The sequence below is a fragment of the Castanea sativa genome, chromosome 3 (genome assembly GCF_040712315.1).
Source record: "Castanea sativa cultivar Marrone di Chiusa Pesio chromosome 3, ASM4071231v1".
NCBI lineage: Eukaryota > Viridiplantae > Streptophyta > Magnoliopsida > Fagales > Fagaceae > Castanea > Castanea sativa.
This window is the reverse complement of record NC_134015.1, coordinates 53,896,997-53,912,435: the sequence shown is the minus strand read 5'-3', so window position 1 is coordinate 53,912,435 and position 15,439 is coordinate 53,896,997. Positions and strand designations below refer to the sequence as shown.

The following is a 15,439-nucleotide window of genomic DNA, read 5'->3' as shown; positions in this document are numbered from 1 at the left end:
AAGCACCTCGTTCAATATAAAATCATTAATAGTAAGTCCCATGTTTTTCCCATTCATGTGACCAAAATGAGGAACCACTGCTGCTTGGGCAGGTCAATGTTGGCCAACTTACTTGCATTCTGCTAATTTGGTCTGAAATCTATAGAATGGTATACAATGAACTTTATTAGTGATGGAATATAAGTACTTATGTTGTTGATGTAGCACTAATTACCTTTATTATCAAGCTAGTTTATAAGTTTCATATGGTAAAATTGATAACAACTTTTACACTTTCCTAATGAGAAATTGGTACCTTGGATTTCACAAAAGGGCTGTTAGGATTGCAGTTGGATGGGTATGAGCCATCATTGTAATTAGGTCAAAGCCATTGAATGCTGAAATCAGTTTTGGGTTTTCCTGTTGTTGAATAGCAACAACTTTGTTTTGTGTCATAGTATTATCCAGGCCACTGCATTAGAGATTTAGAGTGGTGAAATCAAGAAAAAAGTTCTGATGTTATGACAACATCAAATAAGAGTAAGTAGCGTTCAAAAGGATGATCTCTCTCTTAAATAATCCCACTCACCTGTTGTACAAGGTAGAAGAAATCGAAACTCTGTGAAACACAGCCAATTGCTAGGCATTGTACTATTAAAAGCTTGATGAAGATTGCACAATTGGGTTTCATACTTTCAATCTTTCATGTGTGTGTGTGTGTGTGTGTGTCTGTGAGAGAGAGAGGTGTGGAATTTGTTTTTGGACTTAGGGTGATAGTTTCATGATGTGAATGGCAGTATTTATTGGCAAAAACGTACGTGTGGACAGAATATTTGGTGCAGCATATCCTGCTATTACCATTAATTTATCACCTGCGTTGTGAGAAACAAATGCCCCTAATTAGCCTTTCACACTGGGAGTATGGGACAAAATTATTGACTTATTTCCACAACTTCATTGGTTGACTGTATTTTCGTGAAAAAAATAAATTTAATAAAATTATTATTTACTTATCATATTGAAACAACTAACTTTGACTTCTTTTTTTTCCTTGCTACATAAAAAGTTACAGAAAACCAACCACAAAAAATAGCAACAAAAGACACTCAGACCTGTAAAATGTCCCCATTGAGAGCAGGGAAAACTTCTGCCACATCATTTTCCTTTGCTTTGTGTTTAAAAGTTGGCTTTAAAAGTAATTGATTTGCCTAAATTACAAAAGGCTTTATTCCACTTTTTGGAACCAATTTTGTATCTGTACAAATCAACAAAAGGCTTTATTCCACTCTTTGGAACCACTTTTGTACAAATAGATTCCTTGCATCATACATTTGCCTAAACCCAGAAGCTGGTACGGATCATCAAATTGCTAGATTTATATAATTCATTACTCATTGTTGATTATGACTTGTACTATTTGCTGTATAGAGACAATCCCCACATAAGTTCTTCACCACCCGAATTTTTGTACCAGGGGGAGAGTTTAGAAGCCCAAAAGCAATAGCCTATTTCTCACAATGATATCTTAGAGTAATTTCTTTGTCCTCATCTTCCATGTCTGCATGAAAAACTAAAGAAATATCAGGAATATACCCAACCAACTTCAATTCCTTGACTAACTTGTCAAGTGCCCGGAGCAAATCTGTAGAAACAGATTGCACTCCCTCCCCAGAGAAGAATTCATGCACAACATTGTTCACCTCCACTGAACTACACCCAGGTACCTTCACCACCCCCTTGTCTTTCATAAGTTTCCTCATATAATTCACATCTTCCCATCTCCCAGCCCTTGCACACAAGTTCGATAAGATCACAGTCTCCTCCATGAGAGTCATCCAGTTCAAAAATTCATCTAATCACTCACTTTGCCAATTCTACATTGCCATGGCTGCTACAAGCAGATACCAAGCTTTGCCAAAGTATGGGAGTGGGCTAAATTGGTAATCCATTGATGAACTTATAAGCTTCATCTAAGCGACCAGCTCGACTAAGCAAATCCACCATACATCCATAGTGCTTGATACCCGGAATAATCCCATACTTGTCACTCATGCTATAGAAATACTCACAACCTTCCCTTACTTAGCCAGTGTGGCTGCAAGCCTTTAAAAGACCCAAAAATGTAATCTCATCAGGTCGCACTCTTGCCCTCTTTGTTTCTTCAAACAATGATATGGCTTTGGAACCATGCCCATGAGTTGCATATGCCATAACCATGGCTGACCAAGCCTGTGTATCTCTTGCTGACATGTTCGCAAACTGCATCATGCCATCATCCAAGCGTCCACACTTTGCATACATATCTATAAGAGCAGTTTTGACCTTTACATATTTGTCAAAACCATGCATCTTCACATACTCATGTATCCACCTCCCTAAGTCTAATGCTCCTAACAAAGCACAAGATGAAAGTGTGCTAAGCAGTGTTACATCAGTAGGCTTGAAATCACTCGGTTGCAATTCACAAAACAATGAAAACGCCTCATTGGGCCGACTACTTCGAGCATACCCTGTGATTACTGCATTATAACAAACAACACAATGCTCAGCTATCTTATCAAAGAGCCGCGTTCACATCATTGCACTCAGTATACATATTTATCAATGTGGGACATACATATATGTTATGGTTGAGACCAAGTTTGGTAGCGAGGCAATGCAATTGTTTACCTTCTTGCAATGCCTTAGAGCTTGCACGGGACAATGCCAGAGCATAGGATATCAGAAAAGAGCAAAATGGCCTGAAGAGGGGCATTTTAGCGGGAGTATTTACGGGCCATGGAGTTGAAGACCACAATGTCTGGTTGGAGAATTTGGTCGAACAGTTGGTGGGCATGGTCCTTAAAGGTAGCAGAAGGAGTGATGTCATTTTGGAGGTGGGTTTTGATGGTAAAGGCTTGGATTTGCTTGAGCTCTCTGAGAGAAGTGCAATGGGGTTAGAGAGACAGAGGGGGAGAGGTTATTATTGTGTTGGGTTTTGGAGGAGAATAAGAAAATGGGCTGATTTGGAGAGCGTTAAGCTGCTGCCATATGTGTTGGTTGTGTTGTGTTTGTGTGAGAATGAGGTTGGGCTGGGAAAGACTTGTCAAGTTCACATGGTAATCCCGTCTTAGAGTTAGAGGGGCGGAGAAGTAGAAAAATAGAAAACGGTGGAAGGGCAAAAAAGTGGGAGGTCCTTCCATTTTGTAAGAATGAAGGTAGTTTGTATTAATTTACGCATATATTCTTATTAAAAAATGATATCTAATTAAAACAAAAAAAGTGATTAAAAAAAAATCAATCACCTAAATTTATTAAAAAATAAAAATCATGTCCATTAAAAAATCACATCTAAACAAAAAAAAAAAAAAACACAAAAGAAAGCAAGAAAAAAGAAAAAAAGAGAGGGGCAGGCAACGCTTGCCTAGTAAAAATAAATAAATAAAAGGCAGGCAACGCCTGCCCAGTTAAAAAAAAAAAAAAGGAAGAAGAGGAGGCAAGCGTGTCCAGAGGAAAAAAAAAGAAGAAGAAAAAAGTGGGAAGAAAAGCTACGTGGGTGTAGCACATGTGCAATTGGATATGGGCATTTCCGTCTAAAAATGATGTCCAACTTCTCCTTTTAGTTTTCTCTCTATTTTGGTATGCCCGGAAAGAAAATACCTAAGTGCCACCATTTATTTTCCGTCATTTCCATCCAACCAAACACACTCCAAAAAAAATTTCCTTCCTATTTTCTCTCTAAAGTTTTCAATCCACCCTATTTCACCTCCAAACAAACACACCCTTACTATTTGTGACTACAAGGATCTTATCTACAAAACCAACAGGGTCATTGATCATCTTCTTAGATAGCATTTACGGGTTTATGTTAGTTCCTTCACTTCCTTGCCTTCTCACGGGCACAGTGCAAGTGTACTTAAGATCGACCATTTCAATAGATGTATTCACAGTTCCAATTTCTACATCCTAAAGGCATTCACATCAGTTAGTGTATAATAGTAAAATATGAAAAATTTACACAATTTTTTCTAAAAATGACCCATATCAATTCATGTATAATTGTCTAAATTTACAAGTTTGCTGATCGTGTAAATTGTAAATTTACATTAACACTATTTATTTTGTACTTAGTTATTTATTCTTTCATATCTCAAAAATGAAGGAAGAAAGAAAATGGTAGTTGTTGTGTATGTAGAAAGTGAAACAATTAAAAAAATTAAGAAAAATTGATATTTTAATGAAATGTAATGTAAAATAGATAATCTGAAGTAGGGTTTTTTTTTTTTTTTTTTTACAGCGAAATCCCCAACGGGGTAAAGACTATATTATTGCAGTCTTGAAAGATCAAGTTGGTAAACATCAAGAACATCAAGAGGAAGAGACTCCATCCAAACAAGAAAAGGACTTCTAATAGCCCTTCTAGCAAGTTTATGGGCAACACAGTTCCCTAAAAGGGTGTTTTAAAAAGTGAGCATGTAAAAAAAAAAAAATCTTATTCTAAAATAGACACGAATTTGTGCACAAGTTGATGCATATGCTCTTTATTATCTATCAAATTATATACCAAAGTTGGAAAAAGATAAATTAAACAAATAAGAAGAATATTGCATAAGACTTTAGTTTTATTTTTTGTTACAATGATTTCATCGTCACATTCATAGGAGGCGGAATTTGAATAATAATTATCTTGATAATGGAGATAATATGATATTACTTAAATACAAAACTCTTGGTGATAAAACATTCATTTTAAATCTAATTCAAAATGAATATCATAATCTCCAATATAACTCTGTGCTTCTGCTAAGCTTTATACCGGTTCAAAAAGTACGACTGTGTGCTTCAATTTTAAATTTTTAAAAATTACATCAGTGACCAAAACTACAATCAACCAAGGGTGCTAATTCACACAATTGGTTTAATTGAGGTGTTTATTATAACTTTCTTTAAATTTTAGGATGTAAATTATAGATTAAGGATTGTTAGTAATTAGCCAAAAGTCTTATAACTTAATTGATAAATTTCCATGACAAAGTATTTGGAGGTCGAAGGAAGAAAGGGTTCACTAAATGAAATAGACTAAATTACAAATTATAGTCTCTAACTTTGATACATTTTCAATTCAGTTCTTCACGTTTAATTTTTTTTCTTTCATTTCAATGCTTGAACTTTCCTTATTTTTCTAGAAAAATACTAAGACCACAACTTTTGCCACAAGAAATTCTATTGCAGATTTTCTATGCACACACGAATGCATAAATACAACTCATACACTCTTCAAGATTGAACCCATGATCATTGGTAAAATTGTAAGCGATTCTCAAAATTAGGGGAAGGAGATATCATTTGGTCTAAAGACCATTGGAAAGATCCTAAGTAGATTCACAAAATTAGGTTTTATGTGAACTGTAGTATCATATTAACAAAGGATATATAAACCAAAAGAACAATTAGCATAAATTTTCTAAAAGATCCCATGATTACCGCTCTTCGAGCCTTTTATGGATTTTAAATTAAAAATAAAAAGTTCACCTTAAATGTATATAAAAAAAAATGACACTTTAAAGAGTCAAACGCCAAAAGAATAACAAAAATGCAATCCTCTTTAATGGAAACCCTAAAAAGTGTATACTAGTTTTGGATCCTAAATATCTAACAAAGTATAAGTCCAAGAATGACATACGAAATAAAACGAAGTGATCAGTTGATATCCATGATTGCCCAGATTTACAAATTCAACCGAGGATGTGGCAGAAAGACAACTTAAGGTCAATTTGGTAGGTCGGAAAAATGGAAAGATGGAAAAGACACCAATTATGTAACATTTAGATTTAGTTTAAAGAAATGTCACCAAAATGAGGATAGAAAATTAGATAAAGGGCAAGTAAGGCAAAGGATGTTGACGGGGCTTTATACTTTTGATAATAAATAACTAGTCTTGTAAAAAAAAACATTAAATGATTAATTGCAATATTTTTTAAAACATAGAAGGAAATACAAAAGACGAATTGCACATATGTATTAGATGAACATAGGTAGTTTGTCGGTATGTTGAAAAACTTTGATATTGTTGAAAAGATTATTCTAGAGTTTTTGAGAATAATTGAAAACTTTCAATCCCACCATATTTTCTTCATAATTCTCCTATTTTAAAGAATGGGAATTAAAAAAAAGTGAAACTCTAATTAATTATTATAAGGATCATTAATTATTTCTTTTTCCTATATTTAATAGGGCATTGTAAGAGAGTTGCTCATGCTTTGGCAATGACATTACAAGATGAGGACTAAAGAGGGATTCAAGGTTTGGCTTGAGGATTGTCTTCCTTTTATTCTATTCCTTTTAGGATCTGATTTCCATTATCAAATCTCAATAAATTGACTATAGTTTATACTAAAATTTATAAATAAATAAAAACTTATTTCGTAACTAATGAGACAATTTCAAAGGAGTTTTTTTTTAGAAGGAATTTGAAAGGAGTTTCCAACCCTTAAAATTTAAAAATAGTTTCTAAGTGCACAAAATTAGTTGATGTAGTTGATTAATTTATAACACGGAATTTTTTTGCTGTTACTTATTAAAGTAATGTTATTTTAAAATATTTTTTAAAATATATTTTATTTTGGTTTATTTCATAAACTAATGTCATTTTGTGATGTGGTGTTTAGAATTAATATTTTAAATCCAAATATTTTGTATCTTGGGTCTGTTTGGTAAGAAGATCTAAACACAATTTTTTTTTTTTTTGAAATCATAAAATAGTGGGTTCCACACTTGAATCTATTGTTTAGCTGATCCTTTCTAAATGCAGTTTTCATAAAATTATTTCCTATTTTCCTTGTTGAAAATTGAATATTGGAAACGGCCAAGAGGATATTTTCAAGATACATAAAATGTTTTTAATGGCATAGCTGGTAATAAATTGAAAATAATGGACCTTATAGATTTGTCCAAACTCTTTCATCTCTTAAACTAAGAAACTTACCTTTATCACAAATTTGAATTTATCATATATAAATTTTTTTTTTAAAGTACATTAGTTTTATTCCCACATTTCAATTTTGAAACTTATCGTTATCCCCAAAAAAAGTAATCTACACATTACTTTCTATAGAATAATCTTCTTTTTTTTAAATCTCAAAGTAGAAATGGTCTCCCAAAGGACCCAAGCATTTTTTTTTTTTTGAAAATTGTTGTTAAATGTAGGAGCCAAACACGTATTATGTAAAAAATTATTATTTGAAAACTAGTTTCACTTTCTCTTTCAAATTCAATTTTTTGAAAATTATTTTCATACTTTAAAAAAAAAACAAAAAAACAAAAATCCTCCTACCAAACAACCCTTATTTATCATTCATATATTAAAAAAAGTAGATTTTCTTGATATGTTTAACTTAACCTTTTTAAAAAAAAAATATTGAATGTTTAGGGCTAAAAAATTATCTTTTTCTTTTATGGGAACTTTAGGCATTATCTTAGAATTTTCTTTAAATTTTTTACAATTCATGAAAAACTCATGGTATGGTTACCAATGAATTGAGCATACAAATTGCTCATCATGTATTATTCCCTTTTGATAAGAAAAAGAATGTAGAAGTAGCTTATTGAACTACTCCATTAATATGCTTAGTTTTTACTTCACAATTTAAATTTTGTTATTATGGTACAATTGATTTTGATAAAAATTTGCTTTTATTTTTTTAAAAAAGTCACTAAAATTGAGTCCATTATAAAAATCAATTGAAAAGGAACAACATAGTAATGTATTATTAATAAGTTTTTCAATGAAATTTGTATTTAAATTAATGATAATAAGTTTAGAAATTCTTTTTAAAAAATTATGTTGGGATAACATTCCCTCCCATTAAATCCTTCAATTTCCTCCAATTTTTAGTCATATGCAAGACATTTGACATTTATTTAATTAGAATTTTAAAGATTCACTTGGCCGATAACTATTGATGTAAAATAAATTCGCCACTCATTACAATTGATTTTTATGTAACAATGTAATCATTGGCATAAAATATATTTATTTATGCCATATTAATAATTTACTTTTTAGTCGCCACTTCATAAGCTTTATAGTTTAGTGATCTTTACTAATTTCCTTAGGAAAAGAACTGAAGTTGAAATTCCCATTTTTCAATTCTGGTAACAATTCAATTATTTAGGAAAGAAATTACTTTTATTTTTTAAAGGGAAACAAAAAAAATTTACCTTTTACGTCCCATGCTATGAAAGACCCAAAGCCCAGAATCAAAGCATAAAAATGAACTTTTGTTCAGTCTCCAACGACTAGCTGAGGCACGGAAGAGCCCAATGTGGAATGCTCTAATATAAACTATGGCCCAAAAAAAAAAAAACCAAAGCTTCGGGTTTTTATCTTTTTGGGTCGTCGAAAAAGGCCCAGCTAGACTTATAACATAAACACCTGAGAGAGCGAAATTCCAGCCATTGGCATTTCTCGGAGTTCCAACATATAAAAAGAGAATTCATGAAGCAGGGACGGAGCTAGGATTTTGAGTGAGAGGGGCGATATATACTCAAACCCAAATGCTTAAAAAATGTGTTATACCCTAAACCTTCATATTGTAGCTCTAGATTAACCCAAAGACAATCATGTTTTTTTTATCCAAGCTACTTATAAAAGAATATATATGTGTGTGTTTTTATCTCAAGTTTCTTTGGAGAACTTCATCAAACATTTAAGCTGCACTTATCCTATGCTAATGCTTTAAGATAAACTTCATAAATCATTTAGAACTCAAACAGAAACTCACAAAAAGAATTAAAATTTAATGAAAAATTGAATAAAGAAAGTATACTTTTTGTGAAAGCATGGAACAAAAATGGAGAATAAATATATATTTTATATTTTGCTTTTTATTATTGGACCAAGGGGGGCCATTGCCCCCCCTGGTCCAAGCATAGCTACGTCCCTGCATGAAGGGATTAGCTTTAATGTTGTCCATCTTCATTTTGGGTTTGAAGGAAGGAAGGAATTCGTGAAGGGACTTTTAAGCTCTTTCACTGTAAGTCATATGAAACTTTTGAAAAGGCTTTTGTTACTGTTGTATAAAGGAACGGAATGGGCATATTCTATTTTGTTTTTGTAGAGGGGTTGGTGGTGTTGGAGGTTATTCAAGCATAAAGAAGGTTGAAAGGATCAAGCATGCCACTTAAAAGAAAGAGTCCACTAAGCAATAGAAGGTTTTTTTCCAAAGTCAAATTCATCACGCCATTACCAACATAGCTACCATGCCTTGTAACATCCAAAGAGAGAGCACAATATTAAAGTGTACTTAAAAAAAAAAAAAGCATGATTAAGGAAGAACAATGATTACAGATATTCCAACTTGTCCCCCTCACCACGCAGATTATTCTTTTTTTTTTCTTTTCTTGCCTCACATGCTTTGCCACGTGCCCGACGACGCAATTGTCACCGGTTGAATACAGACACGTTGGCCGTCTAACAAGCTAGCTTCTGAGAAGTCAAGACAACCCCATGCAGATAAACGGTACGACAAACTTGACATATCATAAGGGTATTGGAAAATTTTCATTGGCTTAGTTGAATATTAGTTCAATTCAATTTTGTATTCTGTGATGATACGAGAAATGAATAAAGGTTAAATGAAATGAAGAGTGTTGGTCGACAATGTGTCAATAGTTGGTGTACAAGACAGGCAGAATCTTATCGTATCATAACCTTGCTAAAGAATGTGAAATGGTGTCGGTAATCTTATCGCTCTCTCAGGTGTTTGTGTTATAGTCTAGCTGGGCCTTTTTCGACGACCCAAAAAGATAAAAACCCGAAACTTTGGGTTTTTTTTTCTCTTTTGGGCCAGAGTTTATATTAGAGCATTGCACATTGGGCTCTTCCAACGGGCTTTTTTGCTAAATTTGGTGTGAATTCAATAGATTCTTCATTTGTGAAGTACACTGTGGAGCCAGTGAGTTTGGGGGTAACTTTTCTCTCTTTTTCTCAGTTTGTTTACGGAGAAAATGAAAGAAAAAAATATCATGCTTATGTGGAAGCTTGGTGGTTTATGTCTATATATATGCCTTTGATTTCAAAAAGAGCAACAATTTTACCCTAGAAAAAAATTCAAGGAAAATTAAAGAGGAACAAATATAAAACGAGAATTAAAACTTTGATAGTTTGTTATTGAAGAGTCCATCTCTAATTGTAGCGTTCTATTGGAATAATGATGGTTCCAATTTGCAGAATGGATACTTTTTATTTAAATTTTTAATGTCTTATTGCCTGTATAATGATGGTTTTGATCTCTTTTGTGAACAATTGCATAATTAAAGTTATTTTGGAGGATGTTGTGCAATTTTTGTATTTGAAACTAGGCACGTTATCATGACAAAAGTTGCAGTTGACTGATACAAAATTTTATATATTAGCATTAACTGAAAAATTGAAGCTGATTTTTACTTCATTACTATATACATCAGAAATTTTGATCTCCTTTGTCCAAAAAAAGAAAAAAACAAAGGTCTTTAGGCACCATTTATGAATTACCTAGCTTGAGTTTCTAAATCAACCCTAGGCTTGTGGTATTTAAATTCCTTTTGTTGAATCTGGTCATTTTCTTTTGTTGTATCAGTATTTGTAAATCACAACCATTGCTGCACTCTCCCCACTGCCATAATTTCAACTCCTTCAATATCATACTCATTTGGGAAATGGGAAAACCTGTGTAGATACATATCCATTTTCTACTAGCTTTTACATTTAGCTTTTAGTTTTTCTTGTTTAAGTACAGCTTTTTCATTTACCTTAATTATTTTTTTTCTTACTTTTTCAAAGCACAAATATACTTTAGTCCATTTTCCACCAAAAAGCCAAATAAGCTTATATATGTTAACAAACGATTTACGCTCCACATTCATCTAAACCATCTGAGGTCTTTTCATTTTTAATATAATGTTTCCAGTGAATATAGTTGGAGCTCCCTTGTCAAGGAAATGCTCTATATTCTGTCATAAACATGCACTAATTAACTACGAGTAGGGAGATAGGGCAATAGACCCGCTCACTTATTAGCTAAACATGCACTTTGCATTGATGATTTTTCAGTTTGAGTTGAAGAGAATCCTTGTTTTCTGGAACAAGCTCTTCTCCATAATGTTATTGTTGGCTTGAGTTCTTAATGAAGTTTGGTTTTTCCCATCCAAAAAAAAAAAACTCCAGTAAGGTCCTGTATTATCAGGCAGTCTTGCTATAAGTTCCCCTGAACCAAGGGTGCAAAATCTTCCCATCATGGGCATGTTTGCATGTACCCAAGATCAAAGGGAAATGTTTGAATATCTTCCTACTGTTTCATTCAAGGCCGGAGTGTCAAAATATGCTCTTTTTATTATTGGTTTATTTTGTGAGTTGGACAGGCTTAATGGTAAAAAGACACTCAAAAATCTATTTGCCATTCTTTATTATTGCTTCCACTGACTTGGAGGTTTCTCAATAGCTGTTCTTTGCTACACTTTGGTTATATTGATCCTGATTGCTTGCTTAAACATCTCTTTAGCCAGGAACATTCAAGATAATTCTTTTAGTGGCATTATACCAAAGCATTGGCCAATCTACTAGATTATAAGCCTCGTAATCATATTCACCGTATAAACATGAACCCCGTCCTGCCAAAAGTGTTAGTATAAGCACACCAAAACTATATACATCAGCATTCTCAATTAAATAGCCCATACGCGAATATTCAAGGATTGCGTACCCATGTTTTCCACGAATATGAAAAACTTGTACATGCAATTGACCTTCGGGAATTGACATGGAAAGTGAGAAATCAATAAATTTGGCAACATTATTCTCATCCAATATTATGTTACCCAGCTGAATATATATGTATGGATAACAGGCCTGAAAATGCAGTATAGAGATATGCAACTGCATTAGCTATGCCCATTGCAATCCTTAATTTGCATTTCAATGGTAATGGCTCAGAGTTTCCCTTAGCTGATGGGATACAAATACAGTTGGAGAGAATGATGTCCCTTACAAATTCATACACTAGAATCGGATTTTGGTCTCTAAGAAACATCCTAATAGTTTTAGAACATTTTGGTGGACACTCATTTGTGATCCAATGACAATGTCTTTGATCATCTCTCCAAGTATAGCCCATGATCTTTTGCCATACTTTTTAACTGAAAATAAGTGATCTTCCAAAGAACCCTTGTAAAAGTGAACCATCTGCATCCAAAAAATTTGAAGTGGGTTACAGTTGTATGTTGCTCTTCTGAGCTCTTCAGCAAAGAAGACAAGAATAAGATTTCTTTCTCCATCGCAAAAGGTAGTTAACTCCTCTAATAACATTCTTCCATTCTTCATGAATGGTGTCTCTATCTCCTCTTTGGCTCTCCTCTTTGGCTTCCCTCTTCATTTCAAACATGAAACCATCTTCTTCATCAAATCCTTAGGTTACATATTGGAATATTAATATACTCGCAAAATATGATAAGACAAGACATGAAGGAGCTGTAATCAGGCTTTACATGAAGATATTTGGAGATCACTAACCAATCTTTGCTTATAGATCAATCGGCAAGCACAATTTAGAGTTTGAAACTAGTAGTACTCTTCCACCATGTAAATCATGAATTGTAAGTATTTGAAACAAATTACCTACCCATATATCAATGCTTAAAGAAGTGGGCCAACATCTCACGACCACACATTGCATTAATAAGCATACCAAACCAATGTAGCTATTAGTTATCATTACTGATTATTGTTAGAACTAATCATATTTGTGCTTATACTTCAACTAATTAATACATGTTGGTGCTAATTAATACATGACTCAAGGAAAATACTAGCCATGTTTGTGCTTATAGTTCAAAGAATTAGTGTAGTCACAATTAGGGCTCCTCCTTAATTGACTGTGTGTTGTGCAAGCACTATTACACAAAAATGATATCCATTGTGTGTTCGAGTCACCACCATGAACTCCTCAAGGCCAACCAATCGGCCCACATGCTACCATGAGACTTGAAAAAAAAAAAAAAAAAAAAAACCTTTAACATAGTTCTTAACATCTTTTTTTCCTTATTTCTTTCCATACATATAAAAGAATAAAAAAAAAATCAACTCAATATAAGGTGAATAATGCATAGATCCTTAAATTTATAATTTAATCCTAATAGTCTAATAATTCCACAGTAGAAGAAAAATAAATATGTATACATTTTATACACGGAATGCACCAACTAAAACCTAGCATCTTAGGATTAGCTTGTAATTTTTATTTACAATATATGTGCAATATCATTCAACATGCACTTACTCATTGTTCTAAAAAGTAGATTACACAGAAGTATATTGCACAAAGATTTGCCAATTATTTACAACTTATTTTTTTATTCCCTTTCTTAAATCAATTTATCTCACCCTTTAATAGTTTTATAATAAACAAATAAAGTAGGTTTTTTGTTTTTAAGTAAGCCAATAATTTATTTAAACGCACTTTTTATTTCAATATTAGAAAATAAGCATATATATATATATATACACACATAATATAATATGGGATGGTATCATCAATCATGGTAGTACAGTCTCACACAGATGCAATTTTTTTTTTTTTTTTTTTTGAGGTGAGTCACAGACACAAACTTTACAAGCCACTGCCCATCATTATTCAACATGCACTTGCACATTGTTCTAAAAAGTAGATTTCAGAAGTGGATTGCACAAAGATTTGCTAACTTATTATAAATAAAAGTGGGAGGGAATGATGGTAGTAGTGGGCCACTGGGTAATTGGCATTGTGCAGTCAATTGGTTTTGGTCTATGCCTTAAAACAAGTTGGCCCGACCATAGATAGTGCATCTCATAACAGTCTCACTTTGATTTGTGGAGTTTGATCTGTCCACCTCATTATGACCTAGGGGCATTATGGGAATAAATATGAAAAAAGGGATAGACGCTCAAAGGATTTTTCTTTTTAAGATTTGTTTAGGATCCGCTTATTTTGTTAAAATTGAAATTTTTTTTGTTGAAAGTACTGTAGATAAATGTAAAAGTTAGTTGAAATGGTACAATAAAACTCATGAATAGTATCAAAAAGTGTAGTGAGACCCAAGAATAGCAGCAAAAATAATCTGAATAGTAAAAAAAATGTATTTTCTTGCTTTCAGCCATGTCTATGGGGCACCACCACGTCAAACCCACATCCTAAATATCCATGGTGTCCTTGGAGAAATTATTAGATCTACCGTGAAAGGATTGCTAATGAGGTCCTCTAGGTCCTTCTAACCAATAAAAAGTTGTTATTTATACAAATGTGACATCACCTGGTGGTTTTTTATTTTTAATTCTTGTGATAATTAAGAATCTGACTCACACATTTACATAAATAACATTATTTAATTGGTTGGGAGACAATTTCAACAATCCTCCCGGTGGACCAAATAATTTCTCGTGTGTTTGAGTCACCACCATGAAATCCTCAAGTCCAACCAATTGGCCCACATCACAATCCAAAAACAGCCACCTAAGCAGCCATGAGGCTTGAAAAGAGAAACTTTAACACTGTTCTTAACATCTTTTTAGGAGTTCAATAATTAGATAAGAGAAATGATATGTCAAATCTTAAGTGGTAGATTGTTATTATTAGGATAAAAAAGTAATCTTAGTGTTAGATTCAAATTTGAACCAATAACAACTAACCATTTATGATTTATTGTGAGAATGATGTAAAAATATTGTGACGTAACACCTTTCATTAGATATTGATAGGATAAATCATATCATTATCTTGTAAAGATAATGATAAAGATTAGATTTCTTTTAAATTTAAAAGTTAGTTTTATCTTGTAAAACTTTCTATTTACATAACTTAATGTTGATTAATAACTAAATAAAGAAAGCTAAAAAATTATTTATTATTGAATGAGTATTTACTTTGAAGGTTTAGACTCCCTTGAAATAGTCCATTTATCAATTACGAGATCTTAATTCCCTTGAAACAACTAACAAACTAATTGGGTTTATAAGAACTTCGGACATTTTTTTTAATTCCCTTGTTTATGTACTTATGTTTGGTTGGGTGGATTTGAGGGAAGATGAAAAAAAAAAGAGAGTGGAACATAGGAAAGAAAATAAGTGAGAGGGTTGTTTGGTTCAGGTGTTTTATCTTCAAACCCACCAAAACTCAATCTCCCAAAAATGGGGAGAAAATAGGAGTGAAAATGTGGTCCAAAACTTTGGACTAAAATGCCCCCTTACCAACGTTGTTGTTGTGTGTTTTTTTTTTTTTTTTTTTGCGTCATTTGCTTCCCTTAATTCTTACTTCTTAGTGACAGGTTTGTTTTGTTTTCTTAGGTGCAAGAGCAATTCGTTTCTTTTTCTTTTCCTTTTTTTTTTTTTTGGGTCTCTTACGCGTTATTTGTTTTGGATTTTTTTTTCATTAGTTTTTATTTTATAAACAATTTTGGATTCTTGAATTTCTTG

General features: G+C 32.6%; 3 protein-coding genes and 1 pseudogene across 4 annotated transcripts; all 4 read right to left on the bottom strand.

The window, feature by feature from the left end:
- Positions 1–25: 25 nt before the first annotated feature.
- Positions 26–1,117, bottom strand: LOC142627754 (extracellular ribonuclease LE-like; annotated as a pseudogene).
- LOC142627753 (pentatricopeptide repeat-containing protein At2g02980, chloroplastic-like) lies at positions 1,109–3,345 on the bottom strand. Of its 2 annotated transcripts, none has more exons than XM_075801630.1 (2): positions 2,650–3,345; positions 1,109–2,498 (listed from the first exon to the last, which is right to left on the bottom strand). In XM_075801630.1, the coding sequence occupies exons 1-2, from the start codon at positions 2,846–2,848 to the stop codon at positions 2,062–2,064; spliced, it is 636 nt and encodes a 211-aa protein (XP_075657745.1). In that variant the 5' UTR covers positions 2,849–3,345; the 3' UTR covers positions 1,109–2,061. The 2 variants fall into 2 exon arrangements, 1 of the variants encoding a protein (XP_075657745.1); XR_012842932.1 differs by having other exon boundaries at positions 2,366–2,498; positions 2,597–3,345.
- LOC142629168 (pentatricopeptide repeat-containing protein At2g02980, chloroplastic-like) lies at positions 1,485–1,814 on the bottom strand. The gene has a single exon (XM_075803146.1). It carries the CDS (start codon positions 1,812–1,814, stop codon positions 1,485–1,487), a length of 330 nt encoding a protein of 109 aa, XP_075659261.1.
- Positions 3,346–11,494: 8,149 nt separating the features above from the next.
- On the bottom strand, positions 11,495–12,368 carry LOC142629167 (putative serine/threonine-protein kinase PBL1). The gene is made up of 3 exons (XM_075803145.1): positions 12,300–12,368; positions 12,044–12,178; positions 11,495–11,845 (listed from the first exon to the last, which is right to left on the bottom strand). Exons 1-3 carry the CDS (start codon positions 12,366–12,368, stop codon positions 11,495–11,497), a joined length of 555 nt encoding a protein of 184 aa, XP_075659260.1.
- Positions 12,369–15,439: the final 3,071 nt, after the last annotated feature.